At 42.2% G+C, this 27,498-nt stretch overlaps 1 protein-coding gene across 1 annotated transcript in view; it reads left to right on the forward strand.

Annotated features, from left to right (window-relative positions):
• Nucleotides 1–27,498, forward strand: part of DNAH14 (dynein axonemal heavy chain 14) — a 338,071-nt gene that overhangs the window by 268,103 nt on the left and 42,470 nt on the right. The window contains exons 65-70 of the mRNA XM_089684997.1: nucleotides 12,499–12,594; nucleotides 15,326–15,466; nucleotides 17,804–18,019; nucleotides 18,303–18,533; nucleotides 21,160–21,281; nucleotides 25,120–25,364. Coding sequence (XP_089541123.1) covers nucleotides 12,499–12,594; nucleotides 15,326–15,466; nucleotides 17,804–18,019; nucleotides 18,303–18,533; nucleotides 21,160–21,281; nucleotides 25,120–25,364 — 1,051 coding nt within the window. The remainder of the gene's footprint in view (nucleotides 1–12,498; nucleotides 12,595–15,325; nucleotides 15,467–17,803; nucleotides 18,020–18,302; nucleotides 18,534–21,159; nucleotides 21,282–25,119; nucleotides 25,365–27,498) is intronic.

Raw genomic sequence — 27,498 nt, forward strand, 5'->3', positions numbered from 1 at the left:
AGTCTTGTCTTTCTTTTCTACAAAGAAGATCCCTGCACCTGCTGGGGAAGTGGAGGGACGGATGAATCCCTTCCGGAGGCTGTCCTCAATATAATCCTTCAGGGCCCCTAATTCTAGCTCAGAAAGGGGAAAAATTCGCCCGAAGGGAATTTCAGAACCGGGTAACAGATCAATAGGACAGTCATATGGGCGGTGGGGGGGTAGAGTATCTGCTCCCCGTTCACTGAACACATCAAGAAACTTATGATAGGCTGCAGGAATCACTTGTTTTAGGCTGGCATCCCCTTCAGAGCACAGGAGGACCTGGGGGACCTCCGGGCCCGAGGTTCGGCACAGTTCCCGACAGTATGGGGAAGGGAACGAGACAACCCCAGTTTCCCAGTCAATTTGGGGGTTATGGGCCCGCAACCATGGGAGCCCCAGAATGACTGGGAAAAGGGGTGATGCAATAGCATCCAGGCGGAGGAGTTCCCGGTGCTGACCGGCAATGGAAGTCACAATGGAAGGGGTCTCCTGGTTAACCACCCCTGACTTTATCCGGGACCCATCAGCCAAAAAGATGTGAAACCCCTTCTCCTTTGGACGGAGGGGGATACCCTGCTGGTGAGCAAAATTGATATCCACAAAACAGCTGCATGCCCCCGAATCAACTATGGCCGTCACCTCCACGGTCCTTTCTGAAAGCTGAAAGGAGAGGGGGACAACTAAGTATTGGGACGGATTCATATTGCCAATAGATAAAGAAGATGAGGTGAACTTACTCAGTTTCTGCGGGCAGGAACGTACCATGTGACCAGCTTCACCGCAGTAGAGACACAGATTCTGGGAGCGTCTGCGCTGGCGTTCCTCTGGCGATAGTTTAGGCCGTGCCAGGCCTAGCTGCATGGGTTCGGGAGCATCTTCAGACGGCAGGTTCTGGATGTTTGGCCTAGTATGTTGACTGGATCCTTGGAATGACCCCCAGGTATTTCCGCGACCCTGACCAGACCTCTCCAATCTGCGCTCCCGTAGCCTACGGTCAATTTTAATGGTGAGTGCAATCAAGTCCTCTAATGTCTCGGGCACCTCCACCCGGGCAAGCTCGTCTTTCAGAGCCTCAGATAGGCCCATACGGAACTGGTGCAAAAGTGCGAACTCGTTCCAGCGAGTGTCTCCCATCCAGCGCCTAAAGTCAGAGGCGTATTCCTCAGCCGCTCGCCGACCTTGTCGGAGTGCGTATAATGTGGCCTCGGCCGAGGCCGCCCGTTGTGGGTCATCGTATAAGATGGCCATAGCGTTAAAGAAGTTGTCAACCGTAACCAGATGGGGATCATTATTTCCCCTTAGTCGGTGGGCCCAGTCTTGGGGTTCACTTTGCAACAGAGAGATAACAAACCCCACTTTCACCGATTCTGTCAAAAAGGTCCGTGGTTGCAGTTCAAAGTAGAGCAGACAGGAGTCACGGAATGACCGAAAGTGTGTGCGATCCCCGTGGAAGCGCTCGGGTAAGGGTACTCGGGGTTCCGCCATAGGGAGTGATGCGGAAGGCCCAGGAGCCGGCTCGTGGGCTGCTGCGACCGGAGGTGCAGGAGCCGGGGCCTGTGAAACAGGAGCAGATATGGTGCAGGCCTAAAACCGATTCTCAATCTGCAAACATCTGTCCTGCAAAGAGTTTACTGCTTGCGTCAGGGTAGCCAGGTGCCTGCAAACCTCCTCCATCGGGGAGGGTCCTCCTCGAGGCTCAGTCATGGCCTTCTGGTACTGTGAGGGACCGCCGAGCGGCACCACTAGCACTCCACTGGTCAGGCGTGCCCAGAGCGCAGAGTCTAAGCCCCAGGGTACTTGTTCACCAGGGCCCCTGATGGTGGGGATGGACTTGTAGTACCCCGAGACCAGGTCGCCACTACTGAGCACACCTGTCAGTGGTAGGGGTGTTCGCCAGGGGCTCCAACCAGGGAGAGCCAGATGTGAGGAGGTCGGGTGACCCCGATAGGATGGATGGCTGAGCAAGTGCGAAGTCAGACAGGCCGAGTTGGTAACGTAGAGGACGGTAAGGTACAAGGGAGCAGGCAGAGAATCGTCGGGTCACACGCCAGGTCAGCAACAGTAGGTCAGATCTAATGAGGGGCATCCAGGGAGAGAGGTCAGGCAAAGCAAGGGTCTGGGCAGGAGAAATCAGCAGGTCAAGAACAATCCGGGTCAATAAACTTACAAGGCACAGGTTCAGAATCACAGGAAGCAGGTAAGACCAGAAGGCAACGAAATGACAGCTCAGGGACATTTAAATATCCCGCCCTGCGCTGCCATTGGTGCCCAGCGGGCGGCCGCGGCTTCTACTGCGTATGCGCGAACTCGAACGCCGCGGCCGGCCCGGACCTAGTGCCCGTGTACAGGGCGGAGCAGTGCGCCTGCGCCGGGACCATCGCGGCAGGGATCGAGGGGATCCCTGACACAATCACAGACGTCAGACGTTTCCTGTAGTTGGCCACCACGTTTGCACACATCTCAGGAGGGATTTTGGCCCACTCCTCTCTCAGATCCTCTTCAAGTCATTAAGGTTTGGTGGCTGACATTTGGCAACTCGAACTTTCAGCTCCCTCCACAGATTTTCAATCGGATTAAGGTCTGGAAACTGGCTAGGCCACTCCATGACCTTATTGTGCTTCTTCTCGAGCCACTCCTTTGTTAACTTGGCCGTGTGTTTTTGGTCATTGTCATACTGAAACACCCATCCAAGACCCATTTTCAATGCCCTGGCTGACGGAAGAAGGTTTGACAGTACATTGCCCCATCCATTGTCCCTTTGATGCGGTACAGTTGTCCTGTCCCCTTAGCAGAAGAACACCCCCAAAACAGAATGTTTCCTCCACCATGTTTGACAATCGGGATGGTGTTCTTGGGGTCATAGGCAGCATTCCTCCTCCTCCAAACACGGCAAGTTGAGTTGATGCCAAAGAGATCGATTTTGGTCTCACCTGACCACAACACTTTCAACCAGTCCTCCACTGCATCATTCAGATGTTCAGTGGCAAACTTCAGACAGGCCTGGATATGTGCTTTCTTGAGCACAGGGACCTTGCGGGCCCTGCAGGATTTCAATCCTTGTTGGCATAGTGTGTTACCAATTGTTTTCTTGGTGACTGTAGTCCCAGCTACCTGGAGATCATTGAGAAGATCCTCGCGTGTAGTTCTGGGATGATTCCTCACTGTTCTCATGATCATTGACACTCCACAAGGTCAGATCTTGCATGGTGCACCAGACCTAGGGAGACGGTTTTGTGTTTCTTCCATTTGCAAATGATTGCACCAACTGTTGTCACCTTCTTACCAAGCTGCTTGGCGATAGTTTGGTAACCCAGTCCAGCCTTGTATAGGTCTGCAATCTTGTCCCTGACATCTATGGACAGCTCTTTGGTCTTTGCCATGGTGGAGAGTTTGGAATCTGATTGTTTGATTGCTCCTGTGGACAGGTGTCTTTTATACAGGTAACAAAATGAGATTAGCAGCAGTTTGTTACCTGTGTGAAAGACACCTGGTAGCCAAAAATCCTGCTGAATGATAGGGGATCAAATACTTATTTGCCTCATGAACATGCAAATCAGTGCATAATTTGTTAGAAATGCATTTCTTTTGTGTTGCTATTCTGCCTCTCAGTGTTATAAAACACCTACTTTTCAATTTTTAGACTGATCATTTCTTTGTGAATAGGCAAACATTCAAAATCAGCAGGGGATCAAATACATATTTCCTTCACTAAATAAATAATTTGCGCTAGTAAATGTGTATAAAAAGAAATCATCAAATCATAAGTCCAGAAAAAAATATATATGTCAATACCACAAAAAAAAAAAAATTAAAAAAAACTTTTAAGTGCAAAAAACTTTTGTGCAAAAAAAGTGTCTAAATATGAAAAATTTTCACCAAAAAACCTTGATAATATAATGGCAGATCATCCATAAATATATCTTCAGAAACGGAAACTCTGCAACACATCGATCCTCATCGATCGAAATAACAGGATGAAAAACTTTGTAGTTAATCGAAAATCCACTTCTCCAATAGATAATGGACCACCTTCAAACGTATCCATGGGGGGAAATGCCAAGCACTCGAGAGAAACAGAAAGACTTCATGGTGCAATATTATAAAAACCAATTCCTTTATTAGGTACTCATTGCACTTACTCAAGAGGTGTCCCAGCCGACACCAGCATCAACAGCATAACAGCAATCACATAAACGAGCCTGGCTACTCAGCACATGCGCAGTAGCTGGCAGCCAAAAACGTAATGACGTCACATCAATCAAGCTCCGCCCTACGCGTTTCGTCATCGACGTCCTCACGGAGCGGATAGATGTGAGACGTCTCAACCTCCTTAAATATTCACTCACAGGAAACGAACAGCTGACATCAAATGGGGAATCAAGCAAAGCAAGCCGCCCCACAGATGACAGGAGTCCACAAAGGATATACAATGTATCCAATATATTTGCCATCACAAGCAAAAAAACTTTAAAACAAGAGAACAAAAATAGAATAAAAAGAAATTTGAATAAAACACTAATGATAAATAAATTAAATAAGTAAATACATTAACGGGCCAGCACCCTCTAAGACTGTGTTTCAAAAAGGGAACTTAAAGGGCCAGTAACACTTTCAACACAAATAAAGAGGAACTCTAGTAATAATACAAAAATAATGCAAAAATTGTACAAAAAACATACAATCTCCCATATATCATCTATATAAAAGGTAAGTAAGCTCGGATCACAATTATGTACCAATTTGAAATGTTTGGATACACTATGTTTATCAAATCCTTTTACTATGTTTCTTATATGTTCGCCTATTCTTGTTTTTAAACATCTCCCAGTTCTCCCAATATATCTCAAATGACATGGACATTCTAAAACATAAATCACATGTGTAGAATTGCATGTAATCAGGGATTTAATATCATATTCTTTTTTGGAAAATGAAGAGCAGAATGACTTTCTTTTTTTATTATTACCAACTTTTACAGTCCTACAAACTTTACACTTCCTACAAGGAAAAAAAACATTTAAATTTGGAAACAGATCGAACTTTTTTGGGGGTTCGATGACATTGCGAGCCCGTTTCATCCTAAGAGACTTATTTTTCTTATAAATGAATTTAGGAGTTTTAGATAAGAATTTATTTAGTATATCATCTTTTAACAAAATGGGCCAATATTTTTTAAAAATTCGTTCAATATTTTTGTATTGCATATTATAGTTAGTAATAAAGGGTACATTATTTTCAAATCCCAAATGAGCCTTTCTATTTCCAAGAAACGTCTCCCTATCTTTAATACCAATCGAATTTCTCTCTTTAATCAAAAAGGTCTTATCATACCCTTTCTCTATAAATCTTTCAATTAACACCTCAGATTGGTCGAAAAAATCTTTGTTAGCGCTACAATTTCTTTTTAATCTGGTAAACTGACTTTTTGGAGTGCTATATAACCAATTTGGATGATGTCCACTAGAAATAGGTATATAGCTGTTTTTGTCCACTTCCTTGAAGTAAGTTTTGGTACAAATTTGGCCATTATCTTTGTATAGGACCAGATCCAAAAAATGAATTTGCTCAAAATCACTCATAACAGTGAATCTCAATCCATAGCGGTTCATATTAATATATTCCATAAAGGAATCGAGCTTTTCTCTGGATCCATCCCATACCATTATAATGTCATCAATATACCTCTTGTATACCTCTTGTGATCCGAGCTTACTTACCTTTTATGGGATCGAGATGGTAAAACCCCATTGGAGGGGCTCGGATTTGGTTAATGAGATTTCCAAAAAAGAGACGTTTTGGATTTATGAACTAAATTCCTTGCAACCATTTGGGTTAAATGTCGATATAGATTTGAATTGTTTTCTCACAAATTTTTAATTTTTAATTTTTATGCTATTTTAAGTATATTTTTATATAGGTAACTGTTTAAAGATGATATTTGGGAGATTGTATGTTTTTTGTACAATTTTTGCATTATTTTTGTATTATTACTAGAGTTCCTCTTTATTTGTGTTGAAAGTGTTACTGGCCCTTTAAGTTCCCCTTTTTGAAACACAGTCTTAGAGGGTGCTGGCCCGTTAATGTATTTACTTATTTAATTTATTTATCATTAGTGTTTTATTCAAATTTCTTTTTATTCTATTTTTGTTCTCTTGTTTTAAAGTTTTTTTGCTTGTGATGGCAAATATATTGGATACATTGTATATCCTTTGTGGACTCCTGTCATCTGTGGGGCGGCTTGCTTTGCTTGATTCCCCATTGATGTCAGCTGTTCGTTTCCTGTGAGTGAATATTTAAGGAGGTTGAGACGTCTCACATCTATCCGCTCCGTGAGGACGTCGATGACGAAACACGTAGGGCGGAGCTTGATTGATGTGACGTCATTACGTTTTTGGCTGCCAGCTACTGCGCATGTGCTGAGTAGCCAGGCTCGTTTATGTGATTGCTGTTATGCTGTTGATGCTGGTGTCGGCTGGGACACCTCTTGAGTAAGTGCAATGAGTACCTAATAAAGGAATTGGTTTTTATAATATTGCACCATGAAGTCTTTCTGTTTCTCTCGAGTGCTTGGCATTTCCCCCCATGGATACGTTTGAAGGTGGTCCTTTATCTATTGGAGAAGTGGATTTTCGATTAACTACAAAGTTTTTCATCCTGTTATTTCGATCGATGAGGATCGATGTGTTGCAGAGTTTCCATTTCTGAAGATATATTTATGGATGATCTGCCATTATATTATCAAGGTTTTTTGGTGAAAATTTTTCATATTTAGACACTTTTTTTGCACAAAAGTTTTTTGCACTTAAAAGTTTTTTTTAATTTTTTTTTTTTTTTTTTTTTTTTGTGGTATTGACATATATATTTTTTTTTTCTGGACTTATGATTTGATGATTTCTTTTTATACACATTTACTAGCGCAAATTATTTATTTATTGGTACACTTTATATATGGTGATTTTTTGCAGCTGGTACACTATTAGTAAGTTATATAATTTTGACCATAGGCGCTATTATTAATTTTTCATATTTCCTTCACTGTATGGACCTAATTGTATAGGGATGTCTTCAAATTTTAGGAAGGCTTTATGTCAGAATGTAGGTTTTCTACTAATAATGTTGGACCCTTGGAATGCTGGATTTCCTGCAATATTTGTATGTGATATATTCAATTGGTGTATCTAGCATTTTACTGTAAACTGGTGTATCTATACCTACAGCCATGGCCAGAACATTGGTACCACTGCATTTCTGTCAGATAATGCACCACTTCATCCAGAAAATTGTAATTACAAATGTTTAGGTATTCTCATGTTTATTTCTTTTGTTTGTATTGGTATGACACAAAAAAAAAGGTGGAGAAACAAAAAGCCAAATCTGACATATTCCATGCAAAACTCCAAAAATGGACTGGACAAAATTATTTGGTGGCACACCCCTTGGAAAAAATTACTGAAATCATTTGCTTCCTGTAACCATCATTGAGTTTCTCACCACTCTGGTGGAATTTTGGACCACTCTTCTTTCGCCAACTGCTTCAGGTCTCTCAGGTTGGAAGGGTTCTTTTTCCCAACTTCTGTTTTGAGATCTCTCCACAGGTGCTCTATGGGATTGAGATCTGGACTCATTGCTGGCCAGTTCAATACCCTCCAGCGCTTTGTCTGAAACAATTTCTGACATGTGCTTTGAGTCACTGTCCTGCTGTAAGACCATGACCTCTGATAGAGGCCAAACGTTTTGACACTGGGTCCTACATTGCACCCCAGAATTCTTTCGTAGTCTTCAGATTTTATAATGCCATGCACACGGTCAACACATTCAATGCCTGAAGCAGCAAAGCAACTCCAAAACATCAGTGAACCTCCACCATGTTTGACTGTAGGGACTGTATTCTTTTCTTTAAAGGCCTCATTACTTTTTCTGAAAACAGTAGAATGATGGTCTTTACCAAAAAGCTGCAATTTTGTTTCATCTGTCCACAGCACATTCTCCCAAAAGGATTTTGGCTTCCTCAGGTAAGTTTTAGCAAACTCCTATCTGGCTTTTTTATGTTTCTGTGTCAGCAGTGGGGTCCTCCTGGGTCTTCTACCCAGGGCTGGTGCTACTGCTAGGCAAACCAGGCAACCGCCTAGGGCACATTGCTGCCCAGGGGTGCAGCCATGGCTGCTGGTTTCCTCTATAGCCGGAACATGGGACGGGGGGTTTCAGATTTCAGTTGTGGCCCTCCCAGGCCAGTCTTTCCTTGAATGCTGTGTCTGGCCACTGAGTGCCTTCCACCATCTCCGCTCTCACGGCTGGAACAAGGGTAGAGCAGCCTTGAGCCATGAAGCCTGCAGAAGAAACGACAGGAGAGAGCTGGGGGGTGCAGGCTGTGCTCTCCTTTCCTGTAAGTGGAGTGATCCTCCATAAAGCAGATGACACATGATCGCTCTTACAACAGCATGTTTAGTGTTTGATTTATTCCCTGGCTCCCTGCTACCAACAGAGGTGAGCGGTCAGTGGAGATAGGGGGTGGGGTAATCAAGCTGTGTACAGCCTGATCCAAGAATGATCCTGTGTCATCTGCTGTATGGAGGATCACTCCACTGACAGGAGTGAGAGCATAGCACAACCCTCACTGCTACCTGGATTACCGCCTGTAAGTTCGAGAGGGGGCTTACAGGTTAGGGGAGTGGGTCAGGGGTAACAATCATTTGTGCTGAGATTAAAGGTTTGTGCAGGATGGAGGGTGGGGGCTATTTGTACTTGGAAGGGTATAGGGAATGATAGGGTAGGGAGGAATTTGTGCTAGGAGAAGGAATAGGGGGCTAAGTGGTGGGAACAGGTTTGGGGAGGTTGGGAGAATTTGTGCTAAAAGGGGGAGGATTTGGGTAAGGCAGGAGGATTTTATTCTGGGAAGGGTAATTTGGAGGAGTTTTAGCAAGAGGAGGGATTTGGGGGAATTTGTCCTACGTGGGGGGATTGAAGGAAGAAGATTGGTGTGGGGAGCGGGGTTTGGGGGGATTTGTGCTAGGAGGGGGAGTGGGGGAGGGGAATATGTGCTAGGAGAGGGGATAAGGGGGAATTTGTGTTTGGAGGGGGGATTGGGGGGGAATTTGTACTAGGAAGGGGGATTGGGGGGATTTATGCTAGGAGGGAGAACTGGGGGGAGGGGATTTGTGTTAGGAGGGGGATTTGGGTGTGGGGGGATTTTTGCTAGGAGAGGGGATTGGAGGGAATTTGTGCTAGGAGAGGGGGATGGGGGGTATTTGTGCTAGGAGGGGGGATTTGGAGGGGATGTGCTAGGAGGGAGGGATTTGTGCTAGGATAGGGATTTGGCTGGGGAGGAAGGATTTGTGCTGGGAGGAGTAATTTGGAGGGGGTTGTGTTAGGAGGAGGGATTTAGGTGGATTTGTGCTAAGAGGTAGGATTGATAGGAGGGGGGATTTGTGCTAGGGTGGAAAATTTGAAGGGAAAGAGGAAGTGTGTTAGGAGGGGTGACGTATAACTACAGGTGAAGTTTTTTGGGGGTTCTTTTTTGGGGGGGGGTGCAAGTAGCTGATCTTGCCTAGGGCGCAAAATAGCCTAGCACTGGCCCTGCTGCTACCATGGTGTTCCTTTTCATTCAGATGGCGACGTATCGCACGACCTGACACAGTTGTACCCTGTGCCTGAAGGTCAGCTTGAATTTGTCTGGAACTTGATCGAGGTTCTTTATCCACCATTTGAACAATACTTTGCTGCAGTCTTTGATCAATTTTTCTCTTTCATCCACATCCAGGAAGATTAGCTACAGTACCTTGGGTTGTAAACCTCTTGACAATATTGCGCACAGTGGACACAGGAACATTAAGATATCTGGAGATGGACTTACAACCTTGGGATTGTCCATGCTTTTCCACAATTTTTGTTCTCAAATCCTCAGATAAGTCTTTACTGCTCTTTTTCTTCTCCATGCTCCATGTGGCACACAGACACACAACTGTCAGTTTTTCACCATTTTAACTGGTTGCTGGAGTGATTTCTATATTGTTAGCACCTGTTAATTGATATAGGCAAGTTTAATTACAAGTTACAGGAGCATCACAAACTTAGAATGCAATTATTTCTTACAATTTTGAGAAGGTGCCAATAATTTTGTTCAGTCCATTTTGGTGTTTTGTGTGGAATGTGTCAGATTTGGCTTTTTGTTTCTCCACTATTTTGTGTCATAGTAATACAAACAAAATAAATAAACAAAAGAATGCCTAAACATTTGTAATTGCAACCATTTTCTGGGGGAAGTGGTGCATTATCTGACAGAAATGCAGGGGTGCCAATATTTTTGGCCATAACTGTATACTGTATTGACCCCCCTCCCCTCTCCCAAAGAAAATCTATGCTGGCTCCATGCATACCTTCTGCATTTTCCATTCAAGATGGCATAATTAGTTTGGTTGCCGCATTTTTTTCCCCATGACTTGTGCCCATCATTCTACATTACTAATGTCTTATAACTTGTGTGCATCCTCCCGCACATCACTATTATCCCATAACATGAGCCTATCCTTCTACACCTTGCTATTGTCCCATAATTTGGACTTGCCCTTCTACACCTCACAATTTTCCCATACTTGGTCCTGTACCTCACTGTTGTCCTATAACTTTTTCACTCTCTTGCACCTCACTATTGTCCCATAGATTGAAAAAATGCTCCTGCACTTCACTATTGTTGCACAGTTTGGACCCTCCTTCCTGCACGTCACTATAGTTCTATAAGTTGGGCCCACCCTCCTGCACCTCACTATTGTCCCACAGCTTAGGTCCTTTTTCTTGCACCTCACTATTGTCCTATAACTTGGTTCCTCCCTTCTGCACCTCAGTGTGGTACCCTTATTTTAATGCTCCTTCCTGCCTGAACCACATTAGAGTTCTGTAAGCTGGTCTCCCTTCCTGCACCTTAATATTGTCCCATAATTTGTGAACACCCAACCCCATACCTCATTATTTATCGATAACTTGGGCCCACCTTCCTGCACTTCACTATGATACCATAATTTTTTTTTAAGTTTTTATTGCCATATGCAATTAATGTACACATTTAACAGAATGGTTCATAGAAGTTGTATCACTCAACAAGGTCAGTACATATCAAATCCATCAAACAACATAAATCACACAGTACAGCTTGCCAATGTTCCCCTAAAACTTGAAAAAAAATGAACCAAATCTGCTACCAAATTTCACAGCTGACATAGTCACATATAGCTGTTTTTTATTGTTTTAGATAGAAACTATACAAAATTATTCTAACATCTAGAACCTCAAAAAGGGAACATACTGGAGTGAGACATTACCCATCTCATATCCTGAACAACTCACAACACCAATGCTCTGTTTAACCCAACTCCATCCTTGACGTTAGCAAAATACTGTATACTGTTTGCAAGAAGACCTCAGATGGTACCGTAACTTAAAGTGTTACTAAACCCACAAGACCTGGAATTAGCAGGTACAATTGTTTCAAAGAGAATAATAAGTAATGCTCTCAACCGCCATGGCCTGTATGCACGCTCACCACACAAGACTCCATTGCAAAAGAAAAAGCATGATGAAGCTCGTTTAAAGTTCGCTGCACAACATTTAGACAACCCTGTGAAATACTGGGAGAATATAGTCTGGTCAGATGAGACCAAAATCAAACTCTTTGAATGCCGCAATACACACCATGCTTGGAGGTCAAAGGGTCCTGCACATCACCCCAAAACCACCATACCAACAGTGAAGTTTGGAGGTGGGAACATTATGGTGTGGGACTGTTTTTCAGCATACGGTACTGGCAAACTTCATATCCTTGAAGGAAGGATGAATGGAAAAATGTACCAAGACATTCTTGATAAAAATCTGCTGCCATCTACCAGGATGATGAAGATAAAATGAGGGTGGTCATTTCAGCAAGACAATGATCCCAAACACAAAGCCAAGGAAACTGGCAGTTGGTTTCAAAGAAAATAAAGCTGCTAGAATGGCCCAGGCAATCAGCTGACTTAAATCCAATAGAAAATCTATGGAAATAACTGAACAATGCATGCCACTGCTTTCTCCATACAGGAGGCGTCTTGAAGTTGTCATTACCATCAAAGGATTTTGTACGAAGTATTAAATAAATTTCAATTAGCATTTTCAATTCTTTTTCCCTCTCTTATTCCATTTCAATACACATAACTTAATTTCTGAACTTGTTTTTTGTATGTATGGATTGCATGGGTTGTTACTGACATGTGGTGAAAATTTCATGTCAATAGAAATATATTTACAGAGAAAAATGGTGACGTGTTCAATACTTATTTTATCTGCTGTATATAAACCTCCTCAACTGTATTCAAACCAAGTAAACCTTTTTGCCTCAGTTCTAATTTAATATTCTCAGCATTAAAGGTTAAAATAAAATTTGCAACAATAATTTTGAAAAGTTATAACTTTCCTTGCTGATATTTTGCATGTCCTGTATAATTCCAGATGGTGATACCCAAACAACATCGTGTTGCAGAAGCTCAGGAGGCCTTGAAGTTGGCTCAGGAAAGACTTGGCCAGAAACAGGCCAATTTATCCATGGTAAGGTGCCATTTTTGTCAATCATGGCTCACTACATAAATATCCCTTCATTACAGACAACTAAATAAACAGATTAAAGCTGAACTCTTGGGAAGAAAAACTGTTACCCTTTCAGTGGGTCACCTACCCTTCTGGAAGGGATAACTTACCGTTTTTAAAAGGAGATGATGAATACAGTGATATACTTAAATTATTATTCAATCTCCTGGTAGCTGGAGCTGTCTGACATCCTGGGCTGTGGGTGGGACCAGCAGTCCTGCATTTTACAAAATGGCATTAAAGAGCTGAAATTGGTCCAGCAGCAAAAAAGAAGAGGTTTGCATGAAGAGAAGGAAGCCATCAGGAGCAAGGAATAAGGGAAACATATCACCTTATTCGTCTCCTCTTAGACCGGGTGTCGGCAACCCGCGGCTCCAGAGCCGCATGCGGCTCTTTTTCACCTTGGCTGTGGCTCCGGAGCACACTGCCCACCAGGTGACAGGCAATAGGGCAGCAATGGGCGAAGACCGGTGTAGCATGAAAATTTGTCTCCTATGAGGATCTGTCCCCCTCGACGTATCTGAGCATGTGCCAGAGATCGCCGATCGGCTGCTAATGCCTGAAACTGGCACATGCGCAGATACGTCGAGGGGGACAGATCCTCATAGGAGACAGATTTTCATGCTACACCGGAACGGCGAGAGGAACGCGCGGAGCAAAGGTAAGTGAATTGACACAGGGGGGACTTGGGGACTTAATATGGGGGATGAATTAATATGGGGGATGAATTACTATAGGGGGGATGAATTAATTACTATAGGGGGGATGAATTACTATATGGGGGATGAATTACTATGAGGGATGAATTACTATATGGGGGATGAATTACTATGGGGGATTAATTACTATATGGGGGATTAATTACTATATGGGGGATGAATTACTATGGGGGATTAATTACTATCGGGGATGAATTACTATGGGGGATGAATTACTATATGGGGGATGAATTACTATATGGAGGATGAATTACTATGGGGGATGAATTACTATATGGGGGATGAATTACTATGGGGGATGAATTACTATGGGGGATGAATTACTATATGGGGGATGTATTTTCAGTTTTAAAAATGTGGCTCTCAAAATAAATTTCAATCGTGGTTTTGGCGAGATTTGGCTCAGTTGAAAAAAAAGTTGCCCACCACTGACCTAAGGCTATGATTGTGATTATGACGATACACTGTGGCCCTGATTAACCTTTTGCTTACTGGGCCCTTAAACCCCCTTCATGACCAGAGCGCTTTTTGCAATATATGCAGTGTCCGATTTGTTTTAAATGTTGCAATGGTTTTGCAGCTCCCAGTCTTTTTTTCCCTCTCGGAAACGGGTCCAAGTGGCTCTTTATGTCTTAAAGGTTGCAGACCCCTGTCTTAGACAAAATGTCTCTTTCCCATGCTGTGACCGGACAGTGAAAGGAAAAGCATGAACACATCAGTGTGTTATCTGTGTCGCTGTTCTTTGCCTCCTGTCTGCTTGTTCCTTGCACTACAACACAACTGAATATCTTTTTGTGCTGCTGCTTCTTCTTCTCCCATCTGAGCTTTACTGTACTGCAACAGGCTGATTCTTGGTCATATTCAGGAACTTACACTGCTTTCATTAGAAATAAAAGGAACCTTTTGATGTATTAATGAGTAGAGAGCTGCGTTAATTTGTGCCTTTCATATCTGCCTAGAATTCAGCCTTAAATTGCTGCTTTAAACATATTTCATGTTTTGTCAATTTGTATTATGAGTTGGTGCTTGTTTTTTTTTCTCTTATTGTATCAGTGAAACGGAACTTTTTTGCTTGCACTGTTTGCAATACTGTATACATTCCTGGTGCACTCTCTGCATCTGCAAGATGCCAAGAGTGGCAGCCAAGAAGGATAATGTAACTCCAGCATGCATATGTAGGAGCTGCATTATCACTGGTTGCCTAATAATCAAAGAAGGAATAAATTTGATGCAAATGAATTGGCGGAGAAGATGGTAGCTGTGGTGACAGAGAACAAGGAGCTGTCATTGCCGAAAAGATGAAAATTAAGGGGAAAGTCTGCCTTATTGTGCAAGTATGACATGCACACATGCTTCCATGACCCACACAGGCTCAGCTTCTCTTTAAAGTGCATCTAAACCCAAAAACAAAATTGTAATTTATTGAAGCTTAGATGTGGTGGTAGATGTGGTGGCTACATTTGTTTTCTTTTTACAGGTGTTTTCACCTTGCAAACAGCACAATTCCAGTCGCATCATATCTCATTTCTCTATTGCATATATGGGGGCAGCCATGGTTGTCACATAGGCTGGGATTAAAAAATGTCTGCCTTTGTTCATTTCCATTACATGGTGGATAGGTAGGATTGATAGGTTACACAAGGAGAATAAGGATGGTTGTGCTTTATTTTCTGCACTTGTTGAAAATGTTCTTACCCAGAAAAATAAAAATGAATGCAGCCACCACATCTAAGCTTCAGTATATTAAATTTTTGTTTTTATGCCTTTCAGGTATATTCAGGTTAGGGGGATTCCAACAGTCATATTTGTACACATAATAACTATTCAGGTGCGGAAAGTCCACAGAAAAATGAGGGAGCATTACAAAGGGGTAAAGCAATGTAATGGAAGGTAACCTCTAACCTCGCCAGGGCTGTCATGCATAAAGGTAAACTGGGTATTAATCAGTACTTATATGTAAATGTACCATTTAGGTTGAAGAACATCAGCAGCGACTTCAAAAACAGTACAATGACAATGTGGCAGAGAAAGACCAGCTGGCGTACAGGAAACAGCTCACCACCAAACGCCTGGAAAGGGCCTCGGTGCTGATCACTGCTCTGGAGGAGGAGAAGGTACTATGCAGAACTGCTATTTAGAGAGAACCAGTCACAATTGGGCGTAAGCAAAAATCTGAACATTCTTATCTTTGTTGTTCAGACTTCCCTATTAGCTAAGATGTTTACATTTGCCCTCTAGTATGGCTATAGCCAAAATATTTATTTTAGTTTTAGACACAGTAGAATAGGTTAAAGTCCCTGTCAGGTTTTATTCTATATTGAGTGGATTGATGTCGCTAGATACCTGGAGCTTTTCCTTATTACCACTCAGTGGTGGAGTTGATATGCAGTGTCTGGGCAGCCTCTCCACACCTGAAAGGGCTTCCATGGTCACCCCAGGCTATTACTGGGATGAATAAATCTAAAATTGAAGTTCCACATCATGATCGGGTAGTCTAGATACAAGTTTATTGCGTTGTAAAATCAGATGAAAAGCGTACACAAATCAAACACATTTTAGAAGCTAAGCCTTGTCCCTTCTTTAAGGTTAAAAAATGACATTGAAAATATAACCATAAATGTCACTGGACTTATTTGTTTTGGTTTCTTTGTATGTATGGATTGCATGGATTGTTACCGACATGTGGTGAAAATTTCATGTCAATAGTACCTTTAGAGTGGGGACAGCCCATGCTGAAGCACACAGTGCGCAGAAGTCGCCAGCTGTCTGCAGAGTCAATAGCTGAAGACTTCCAAACTTTGTGTGGCCTTCAGATTAGCACAACAACAGTGCGTAGAGAGCTTCATGGAATGGGTTTTCATGGCCGAACAGTTGCATTCAAGCCTAACATTACCTAGCTCATTGCAAAGCGTCGGATGCAGTGGTGTAAAACACTGGACTCTAGAGTAGTGGAGACGTGTTCTCTGGAGTGACCAATCACGCTTCTCTGTGTGGCAATCCGATGGATGTGTCTGGGTTTGGTGGTTGCCAGGAGAACGCTACTTGCCTGGCTACATTGTGCCAAGTGTAAAGTTTGGTGGAGGGGGAGGATTATGGTGTGTGATTGTTTGAGGGACCGGGCTTAGTCCCTTAGTTCCAGTGATGGGAACTCTTAAGGCGTCAGCAAACCAAGACATTTTGGACAATTTCATGCTCCCAACTTTGCGTGAACAGTTGGAGGATGGCCCCTTCCTGTTCCAACATGACTGCACACCAGTGCACAAAGCAAGGTCCATAAAGACATGGATGAGCGAGTCTGGGGTGGAGGAACTTTACTGTCCTGCACAGAGTCCTGATCTCAACCCGATAGAACACCTTTGGGATGAATTAGAGCAGAGACTACAAGCCAGGCCTTCTCGTCCAACATCAGTACCTGACCTCACAAATACGCTTCTGGATAAATGATCAAACATTCCCATAGACACACATCTAAACCTTGTGGACAGCCTTCCAGCAGATTTGAAGCTGTTGTAGCTGCAAAGGGCGGGCCAACTCAATATTGAACCCTATGGACTAAGACTGGAATGCCATTAAAGTTCATGTGCGTGTAAAGGCCGGCGTCCCAATACTTTTGGCAATATAGTGTGTGTGACAGTCTTTTGCTAGAATTAACACAGCAGTTTGTTTATTTCTGAGTCCCGCTTGGGCTATTGTTTTATTACTTGTTGAACATGGCAGTAGAGTTCATGTGCGTGTGCTAATACTTTTGGCTATATAGTGTGTGTGTGTGTGTATATATATATATATGTGTGTGTGTGTGTGTGTGTATATATATATATATATATACAGTATATATATGTGTGTGTGTGTATATATATTTAAATAGTGCATGATTAAGCCGTGATAAAACAAATGATTGCATTTCACATCATAATCTAAAAGAGGGGTAAAATTATCTATTATAAACAAGATATTAAACAATGTATCATTAATAAAAATATACATATTATTAAGTAACAGATTCGAAGATATACCACATAAAATCCAACAGAGTGCGGAGCATACTTGTAAATTACATTGCTATGTACTTGTTGCTGCTGCTTGCTTTTTTTTTCATTAGAAAACTTTTTATTGGTTTCATTATATGCAAGAAGAAAACATTAACCACCATGTAGTCTAGTGTATGCAGGAGCAGACTACCTGGAACCAATGGCAGGTACACAGTACCAACATATGTAAAAAGAAAATACCAAAACATATCCAGAACACAAATGAAGTATGTGTGTGGCTCAAGCTGAAGTATGAAAACATTCAGAGATATTTCCTCAACATTGGTCCCCCCATTATAAGACAGAATAACAGGAGAAAGGAGGCGTTGCCGCTGCTTTTTAAATGAGCCCATGTATGTTCCCTTTGAAGCCATTTATAAGGCTATGTTCCAGTTTTGATGACCGCATTGCTACCCTTCATAGGTTCGCTGGAAAGAGTTGGTGGACAGGCTGGACCTTCGATTGGATGGAATTGTCGGTGATGTCCTGGTTTCAGCTGCATTCATTGCGTACTGTGGTGTGTTTACATCAGAGTATCGAGCACAGTTGGTTGAGCAGTGGCTGGGATTCTGTGGAAACTACAAGATACCGGTGTCAGAAGATTATTCCTTCATTAGAGCAATGGCTGGAAGGAGTGAGGTAAGGTACCCCCTCTATATGTGTTCTCTGTGTGTAAAAATCAGTAATGCGAGGTCCTCCCCTGGTTTGCCAGTAGATACAGGGGATGCCACATATATAAATGTTTTCATACAAAAGTGCAGCTACCATTTCGTGTGTGTGTGTATGTATGTGTGTGTATGTGTGTGTATATATATGTATATATGTATATATATATATACAGTATAATGTTATATGCAATTCCATAGTGCCTTCATTTGCTCAGTGCTGTGACACAATTTCCCCCTCTGTCTTTGTCTGGTAGGTGAGGAGGTGGCAGAGTGAAGGGTTACCCCCAGACCCATACTCCACAGAAAATGCCATACTTGTAAAGAATGGTCGGCGCTGGCCTCTTCTTATTGACCCCCACGATCAGGCCTATAACTGGATTCGCCAGATGGAAGGCAAGAAACTGCGCCAGGTTCTGGCCTCCGACCCTGGCTATATGAAGACCTTGGAAAATGCCATACGCCTTGGGGAGCCTATACTATTACAGGTGTTTTGTAAATGTATAACACACCCTTTCCATGGACTGTCTACATCTGTCCTGCTTAAGGGGGTACCTGTTTGAGCAATGTAACTGAATTATGTGCCAAATGGTGGGTTGCATTTGGTTAGAGTGGGCAAGACTTGTGACATCAATAAGTTGAATTCAAAGGTTGTATTTCTGTCCATTTGGTGCTGAGATATATACAGCTCTGCCACACAGCAGAACTAGGTGGAGGACACCATTTACAGTAGTATCTAAACCACAGAAGAAAAATTTAATATATTGCATCTTACCAGTCTTTAGATGTTGTGGCTGCATTCGTTTTTTTTTTTTAACGTTTTTTTAAAATATATTTTCACATAGTGATCCTGCCAGTAGCACATTTACTGTCCTAGGGTGACAACACTCACTTACTGTACTGTCTATATGGAGGAGAAGCATTGTTACCCTAAGACATGACTGCAGAACACCTCCTACTCTCCTGCAACCCATGGGGGAAATGTTCTGTGGTCCATAGAGGAGAATTAGGCCAAATTGACAGAAGTGTTTCAGATTCCAGTGCAGTACAGGCCGAGAGCACAAGAAATTAGGAACTCGCAAGATTTCTGTCAAAATCAACGGGTAATTTTATGCACTTACCGAACAGATATATCAAAATGCTTTCAATGTTTTTTTTTAACAGACCAATGTCACAAGTTAGCCTCTTGTTTGTTTATTCTTACCTCCTTGCTGCTCCTGATTCCTTTCACGTGTGCTTTGTCTGTGCTCACCTATGGGCGTCATCTGCTATCCTCTGGGTTTTATTTCCTTCCCTTCCATCACTTCCTGGCCCGCCTCCTAGTTTGCTTGTCTATATAAGACATGCTCAGTCTGTTGCACTTTGCCTGAGCAACTTCCTTGTTGTCTGAGGTCCTGTGTGTTGCTATTGCCTGTATCCTGCATTGACTACTCGTGTTCCGACCCCGGCTTCGTTCTCTGACTGTGCTTGTTTTCAGCCCGTCCTGAGCTCGACTAGTCTATCAGATTTCCGTTATCTCCTCCCATTGTACTCTGCTCCCGTGAGCAGTCTCCTCATCCTCAGCTGGGCCACGACCTGGTCCCAGCTTGCTGCAAGTCCATGCCCATCATCATGGGCTCTGGTGAAGAAGCAGGCTGGGGCTTAGACTCCGCGCCCTGGGGAATCCCAAGTTGACCATCTACAAGGGCTCACTACCACGGATGCTGACAACCAAAGGGAGCAAATAAGATAAATTCATTATTTACAAACACTTAAACCTGGACTATATATGCCATTGTTTTTGTTTCTCTGACCACTTGTTTTTTACAATATCTGCTTCACTTTTTGTTTGCCATGTCTTGTTCTAATGATATAATGATAAAGCGTAGGGAGCAGTTTGAGAACAAAGCATAAAACATGCTATACAATAAAAGAAATTGTACAATTACGGCTCATTTACAGTAGAAACTGCATCTACTGCATGTTTTTTTTTTCATTTGATATGTGTTTACATGCTTTTACTTCTATCAACTATTTATACTTTAATTCTTGAGAGTAGGTGTGTAAATTGGAGCAGGCTGGTAGAGGCCCCAGTGCATTACTTTGCCCAGGGGCCAATGATGCTATTAGGACAGCCCTGTCAAAGTGCCTTAGAGAGGCAGGAACACTGGACTAGTCGCATGGTTGGGGGGGAGCCTGCCAGAGCCAGGAATAAGGTAAGTATTACACTTTATCCTTGCACCTCTAGATTAAACAAGCAAACCCTTGGGGTCCCCATTTTTCTGAATCTTTGAGTTCAGCTTTTAGGATGTTAAGGTTCACCTTTGCTGGAAATAGTCATTTTTCAGTTGTATGGTCACTGAGCTTCATGTTAATTCCTAAAAGCACTAAAGTATACTTACTGTATATAAAGCCAAAACATTTTTGTTTTCATTTTGGATATCATAGGGAATGGTTAAGCCCCCTGTCAGGTTTTCCTTATTGCCACTGGGGAGATTTCCCCCATTTTTTGTTCTGTAGATATCTTTTCAAAGTGACAAATTCCCCTCTTATACAGTTGTTGTCAAAACAAGTTTTGGTTTTAGATACACTTTAAATTTTACATTAAAGTATAACTCTGGGTCCCAAATGACAAGTGGCTGTTGTCATACATCACCATCACTATACACGTTCCAATTCGTACTTTGACCATACAGTCTTTGTACTTTAGAACTTTGTATTTAACAAAATGATGTAATAAGATGACAATTCCTAAGCTATCCAATTTGTGGATCTAAGGAAGTTTGTACAATAAGGTTGTGCCATGAGTGGTGAGCTTTACTCACTCAACTAAGAAAAAAAAAGGTGTAAGTGTCTGTATCCTCATTGCGGGTATATTCCCTCACTTCCTTGCCCAGTGATGGTAGAGAAATCTCCATTTCTTGGGACAGGACATTTCCAAGAAGTGAGGGAACTTCACCCCAACAGGGCATTAACATGTTTGGACACCTTCCCTCCTTGGACTGCTGTTTCATTTAAAACCATGTGTGTTATTATATTTAATTATTATTACAATTATAATTAGTAGCAATAGTATATATCAGTACTGTTATTAGTATTCAGATGCAACCCACTTATTAAGTCCTGTTTTATTAGGATGTTTCAGAAGATTTGGATCCTAGTTTAAAGCCAGTTTTGGGAAAAGAAATTCACAGTCGGGCTGGACAAGATTTTATACAACTAGGTGATTCTGAAATCGTGTACAACCAGAATTTTAGGTAAGGTGTTATTTTGCATCCACATTAAAGAATTCTTGAATTTTTCACATCTCCATGTATTAAAATATTATTAAAGGCAAAACCTTTTTTTTTTGGTTGGAGTGGAGAGGGATTAGAACCTCTGTCAGTTTTAATTACTGTCTGTGCCCCTGTCAAGGAGATTCTCCCTCATTATTTCTCCTGTTTGCCATTATCATGGAAAGTACAATTAAGAAAACCCCAAATTTTGGGTTGTCCCTAGAAATGTAATAGAGGGGAAATCTTCCAATGGGGGTGCTAATTCTGGTAACCTGGGGGTCTCCAAGGAATTCCCTAATTTGCAGGGATTTTGTCTCTTTCCTGTTTGGCTATGGGACAGAAAGTGAAAGGAAATCTATGAAATGGGACACAGATGAGGAAAAAAAAATCTGACAGAGGTTATAACCCCAAATTTTGGGTTGTCCCCAGAAAAGTAATAGAGGGGAATTCTTCCAATGGGGGCTGCTAATTCTGGTGACCTGGGGGTCCCCAAGGCACTCCCTAATTTGCAGGGATTTCCTTTCTTTTTCCTGTTTGGCCATGGGACAGGATTTGCAAGGAAATCTGCAATAGTACCCAGATGGCAAAAAAAAAATCTGACAGAGGTTATAACCCTCCCTTACTTTATCCAAAATGAAAAAAAAAAGCTTTGCCTATAGTTCTACTATAACACACATCTTAACTAAAATCTCTCTCTCTCTCTCTCTCTCTCTCTCTCTCTCTCCAGACAAGGCCACCAATAGTCTTCGAAGTGGCTGAAACTTTTTATAAACCATTCGTCCAATGAATCTGCTTGTATATTTAGTCTATGCAAATTGGGCAACACAAATGTTGAGGCTATTTATCTGTTCTGAACAAATGTTCTTTTTTTGTTTGCAGTAGCAAAATGTCACATTTTGGGCACTAGATGGAGCTGAGGATAATAGGAAATACATATGTCTTTGTAACAAGGGATATTATGTATTCTAGAGCAGTGTTTTTCAACCTTTTTTGTGCAAAGGCACACTTTTTTCATGAAAAAAATCACGAGGCACACCACCATTAGAAATTGTTTAAAAAATTTACCTCTGTGCCTATATTGACTATATATAAAGTAATTCTCTTGAATAGGAATCAAACACAAAGGAATTATTTTATAATTACTTTATTATGAAATAATAAAGTATTTTATAATTGGACCCGGGGGCCGGACCAAGAGTAGATGAATGATGTGTATGTGTCATCCATAGTAAGTATAGTAATATTCCCCCATAGTAAGCATAGTAATTAATCCCCCATATAGTAATTCATCCCCCATAGTAATTCATCCCCCATATAGTAATTCATCCCCCATAGTAATTAATCCCCCATATAGTAATTCATCCCCCATAGTAATTCATCCCCCATAGTAATTAATCCCCCATATAGTAATTAATCCCCCATATAGTAATTCATCCCCCATATAGTAATTCATCCCCCATAGTAATTCATCCCCCATATAGTAATTCATCCCCCATATAGTAATTCATCCCCCATAGTAATTCATCCCCCATATAGTAATTAAACACCCATAGTAATTCATCCCCCATATAGTAATTCATCCCCCATAGTAATTCACCCCCCATATAGTAATTCATCCCCCCTATAGTAATTCATCCCCCATATAGTAATTCATCCCCCATATAGTAATTCATCCCCCTATAGTAATTAATCCCCCATATAGTAATTCATCCCCCATATAGTAATTCATCCCCCATATAGTAATTCATCCCCCATAGTAATTCATCCCCCCTATAGTAATTCATCCCCTATAGTAATTCATCCCCCATATAGTAATTCATCCCCCATAGTAATTCATCCCCCATATTAATTCATCCCCCATATTAAGTCCCCAAGCCCCCCCTGTGTCAATTCACTTACCTTTGCTCCGCGCGTTCCTCTCGCTGTTCCGGTGTAGCATGAAAATCTGTCTCCTATGAGGATCTGTCCCCCTCGACGTATCTGCGCATGTGCTAGTTTCAGGCATTAGCAGCCGATCGGCGATCTCCGGCACATGCGCAGATACGTCGAGGGGGACAGATCATCCTGACAGTATCACGCTCCGCGGGCCGGATTAAAAGGTCCGCCGGGCCGTAGTTTGCCCATTGCTGTTCTAATGATTGGTCTATTTGTGAGCCGAGGCCACATGTTACGGATGAAATTGCAATTTTTCCCACGGCACACCAGACAATATCTCACGGCACACTAGTGTGCCGCGGCACAGTGGTTGAAAAACGCTGTTCTAGAGAATGCCGGAGGGAATTAGCAATAACTATTGGCTACATTTATTTATTAATTCCCCTAGTTTTACTTAGAATTATTACATTGTATCTTTTGTTTTAAAGATTGTTTTTTTTATGCTACAAAACTCCATCTAGTGTCCATAATGTGGTGTTTCGCCATATAAAAATAGTCTAAAATGGATAAAAATAGTCTAAACAATGTTTGTTTGTGCCTAATTCATGCAGTACAAATGTACGTGCAGACTCACTGGATGATTGTGCATGCTGATGTTTTATAAGTAGACCCCACAGTGTAGCTTATTACAAAAATGTAATGTATTGCAGCTTGCCAGTCCTCAGATATGGTGGCTGCATTTGTTTTCCTTTTTTTAGGATTTGTTTTTTACCTGGTGATCCTGCTAGAAATACACTCCCTGTCCAGGGGTGACACCACTCACTCACTGGGCTGTATCTATTGAGGAGCTGCATTGTCACCCTAGGACAGGAAGTGTGAAAGAACTACAGAACATCCCCTCTCCCCTGACCTTCATAACATAGAGGAGCGGTGCCCTGTAATTTACTTAGAGAGCTGGGTAAAACTGATAACAGTCAGAATACACAGAGAACACAGGAGGTTATCAGCTCACAAACTTTCTGGCAGGACCAACCAGTTATCTTTTGCAGTTATTAAACAGATGTAACAAAACACTTTCAATAACATATTTAATAGACCAAAAGAGAACAAAAAAAGTTCATTTTTAGAGTTTACTTACACCATTGCCAGATGTATAGTCCTGTGCAAAAGCAGGTGAGGGAATTTGTAAAGAGATCTCCACAATAGATAAAGAAGATTCAAGCTTTATAAATTCTTTCTGTATTGGTTAAAATATGTCCAACATATAGATCCCTCCCCAAATTTGTTGGGTTCTAATTTATTTTAACCAATGAAGATTGACTTTATTACACCAGAATTTTCATAGGCCATAGAACACTTCTGCACTTTACTAAACATTTTGTCTGGAGTTAGACCTCTAGATACTGGCAACCATAGAGATTCTGCCAGCGGGTTATTCAGCTACACAGGATGAAAATGTAAGTCATGCAGCTGGTAGGTACAAATGTATAATATAATTTTACTTATTTCAGGTACTTATATAGCGCCATCAATTTACGCGGTGCTTTACATATATATTGTACATTCACATCAGTCCCTAATCCTCAAGGGCTGTACAATCTAAAGTGCCTAACTCACATTCATACATACACATACTAGGGCAATTTAGACAGGAGCCAATTAACCTACCAGCATGTCTTTGGAGTGTGGGAGCAAACCGGAGTACCAGGAGGAAACCCACGCAGGCACAGGGAGAACATGCAAACTCCAGGAAGGTGGTGCCGTGGTTGGGATTTGAACCGACGACCCTAGTACTGCCAGGTGGAAGTGCTAACCATTTAGCCACTGTTTTTTAATACTGATAGACTTGTGATAGACCAATGGATAGACAATGATAGACCTATGGATAAAATAGAAGAATATTGTTGTATACATTTATTAAACAATTACAATTCTCTCATTCCAGGCTCTACATGTCCACCCAGAACCATAGCCCTCACTTCCTGCCTGCTGTTTGTATCATGGTGACTGTGATCAGCTTTACAGTAACATTTAAAGGGCTGCAGGACCAGCTGTTGTCCAGCGTGGTAACACACGAGCAGCCCCACCTGGAGTTGCAGAGGAACGATTTACTGGAGAATATATCTTCTGATCTATCCACGCTGCGAGATCTGGAGGAACGCTCACTCACTTTATTGCAGAAAACAGAAGGTAATTTGGCCAAAAGTGAAAAACAGGAGATTATAACAGGAGTCTACTAACCTGTGAGTGACAACTGATATTTCCTGTTAGTAATATTAATATTGTAACTGGGATATGAGTGCTAGCAGGGTTGAAGGTTTTGTGCTGTGCACAGTGTGCCGCATGTATGTAACAATGGAGAAACAGCTTCAGGATGGATACCGCTGCGACAGATGTGAGCGGGTTGCCTTTCTGGAAGCTCGCATTAGATATCTGGAGGAGCAAGTTGCAACACTGGGCAGAACCGACAACCTTGAAAGGGGTCTTCTGCTCCCTGAGCAGGTAGCTAATGGGATTGATATGGAGGGACTAATCAGGATTTTCAGGTAGGAAGATGGATTATTGTAGCGAGAGGAAGTGGTAGGAGCTCACAGAAAAGGAAGGCCTGCCATGGGTTTGTGCAACCAAACAGATTTGTCAAGTTTGGTGAAGATGTGGGGGTGGCAAGCTCAGGGGTGGCAGCCCTGGATGTCACTGCTATCTCTAACAGCCGGGAGGGCAGACCATCTTGTAGGGGTGGTGAGAGTAGTGCAGGTAGGCATAGACAGCTGGTGGTAGTAGGGGATTCTATAATCAGAAGGACTGATAGAATAAATTGTCACCAAGATTGCCTCAACCGAATGGTTTGCTGTCTCCCTGCTGCCAGGGTTCGTCATGTGATGGACCGGGTTGATAAATTACTGGGAGGGGCCGGGCATGACCCAGCTGTCTTGGTCCATGTTGGAACCAATGACAGAATACATGGAAGGTGGAGGCTCCTTAAGAATCAATTTAAAGAACTAAGCTGCCAGTTGAAGGGAAGGACCTCCAAGGTATATTCTCTGAAATAGTACCTGTGCCATGCGCAACTCCAGAAAGACGGGCAGATTAGAGAACTAAATGCATGGCTAAAGACCTGGTGTAACAGGGAAGGATTTGGGTTTCTAGAGCACTGGGCTGACTTTTCATTGGGGTGCAACCTATATGCTAGAGATGGTTTGCTCCTAAATGGAAGGGGGTCTGCTGTGCTGTGGGAGAGGTTTATGGGATGGCTGGAGGAGTATTTAAACTAGGATCTAGGGGGAAGGGAGAATTAAATTATAATGGGGTAAACAGATCAGACAGGGGTCAGTTCTTATTGGTGGGTGGAATGGGGAAATATGAGGGGAGGGCTATGGCAGATGATAAGAAGGTTCCCATGTTACAAACAACCATTGGAATTTGTACCATTTGTAGGAAAATAAAAAAATATACAAAATACGTGTGCACAAGGTGTCGATGAATTAAAGTGTTTGTTCACCAATGCCAGAAGTCTGCCAAGCAAAATAGGTGAGTTGGAAGCTTTGGTGCATGAACAGAACTATGATTTAATTGGAATTGCTGAATTTTGGCTTCATTCTTCACATGACTGGGCCATTAATATTCCTGGCTATATTCTCTTTCTGAGAGATAGGGTAAAAAGGAAAGGTGGTGTCTGTCTCTATGTGAGAAGTGATCTCAGAGCGAGTGAGAAAGAGGACCTAGTTGATGGAGAGTGTGATGAGGCTGAAGCATGGATGTAAGTATGGGTGGAACTGCACATGGGGGTGTGTACTACAAAGGTAATCATTGGAGTTTGTTATAGTGTTATATAGTGTTAATGAGGAGGTGGAGACTCAGCTCCTTGCACAGATTGAAGGGGATGCAAGGGCTGGGACGGTGATAATAATGGGGGATTTTTAACTACCCAGAATTTGACTGGAGTAATGGTACTACAGGAGCAGTCAAAGGGCAAACATTTTTAAACCTACTACAGGACAATTTTATGGTACAGTTCATAGAGGCCCCAACTAGGAATGATGCTCTGCTGGACCTGGTAATCTCAAGCCATGCAGAGCTTATTCCGAATATCCATTTAAAAGAACATCTGGGTAGCAGTGACCATAACATGCTTTCATTTATTGTTAGCTGTATACAGCAAGCACATGCGGGGGAAAAAAAATGCTCAACTTTAAAAGAGCTAATTTTCCAAGGCTGAGAGCTGCTTTCCAAGACTTAGACTGGGAGGGAATATTGGCATCAATGAACACAACACAGAAATGGAAGTTCTTCAAAGACTGTATGTGAACACACTGCAAAATATATT

Source organism: Staurois parvus, unplaced genomic scaffold (assembly GCF_062004578.1).
Source record: "Staurois parvus isolate SC_StPar_1 unplaced genomic scaffold, SC_StPar_1.0 ptg000362l, whole genome shotgun sequence".
NCBI lineage: Eukaryota > Metazoa > Chordata > Amphibia > Anura > Ranidae > Staurois > Staurois parvus.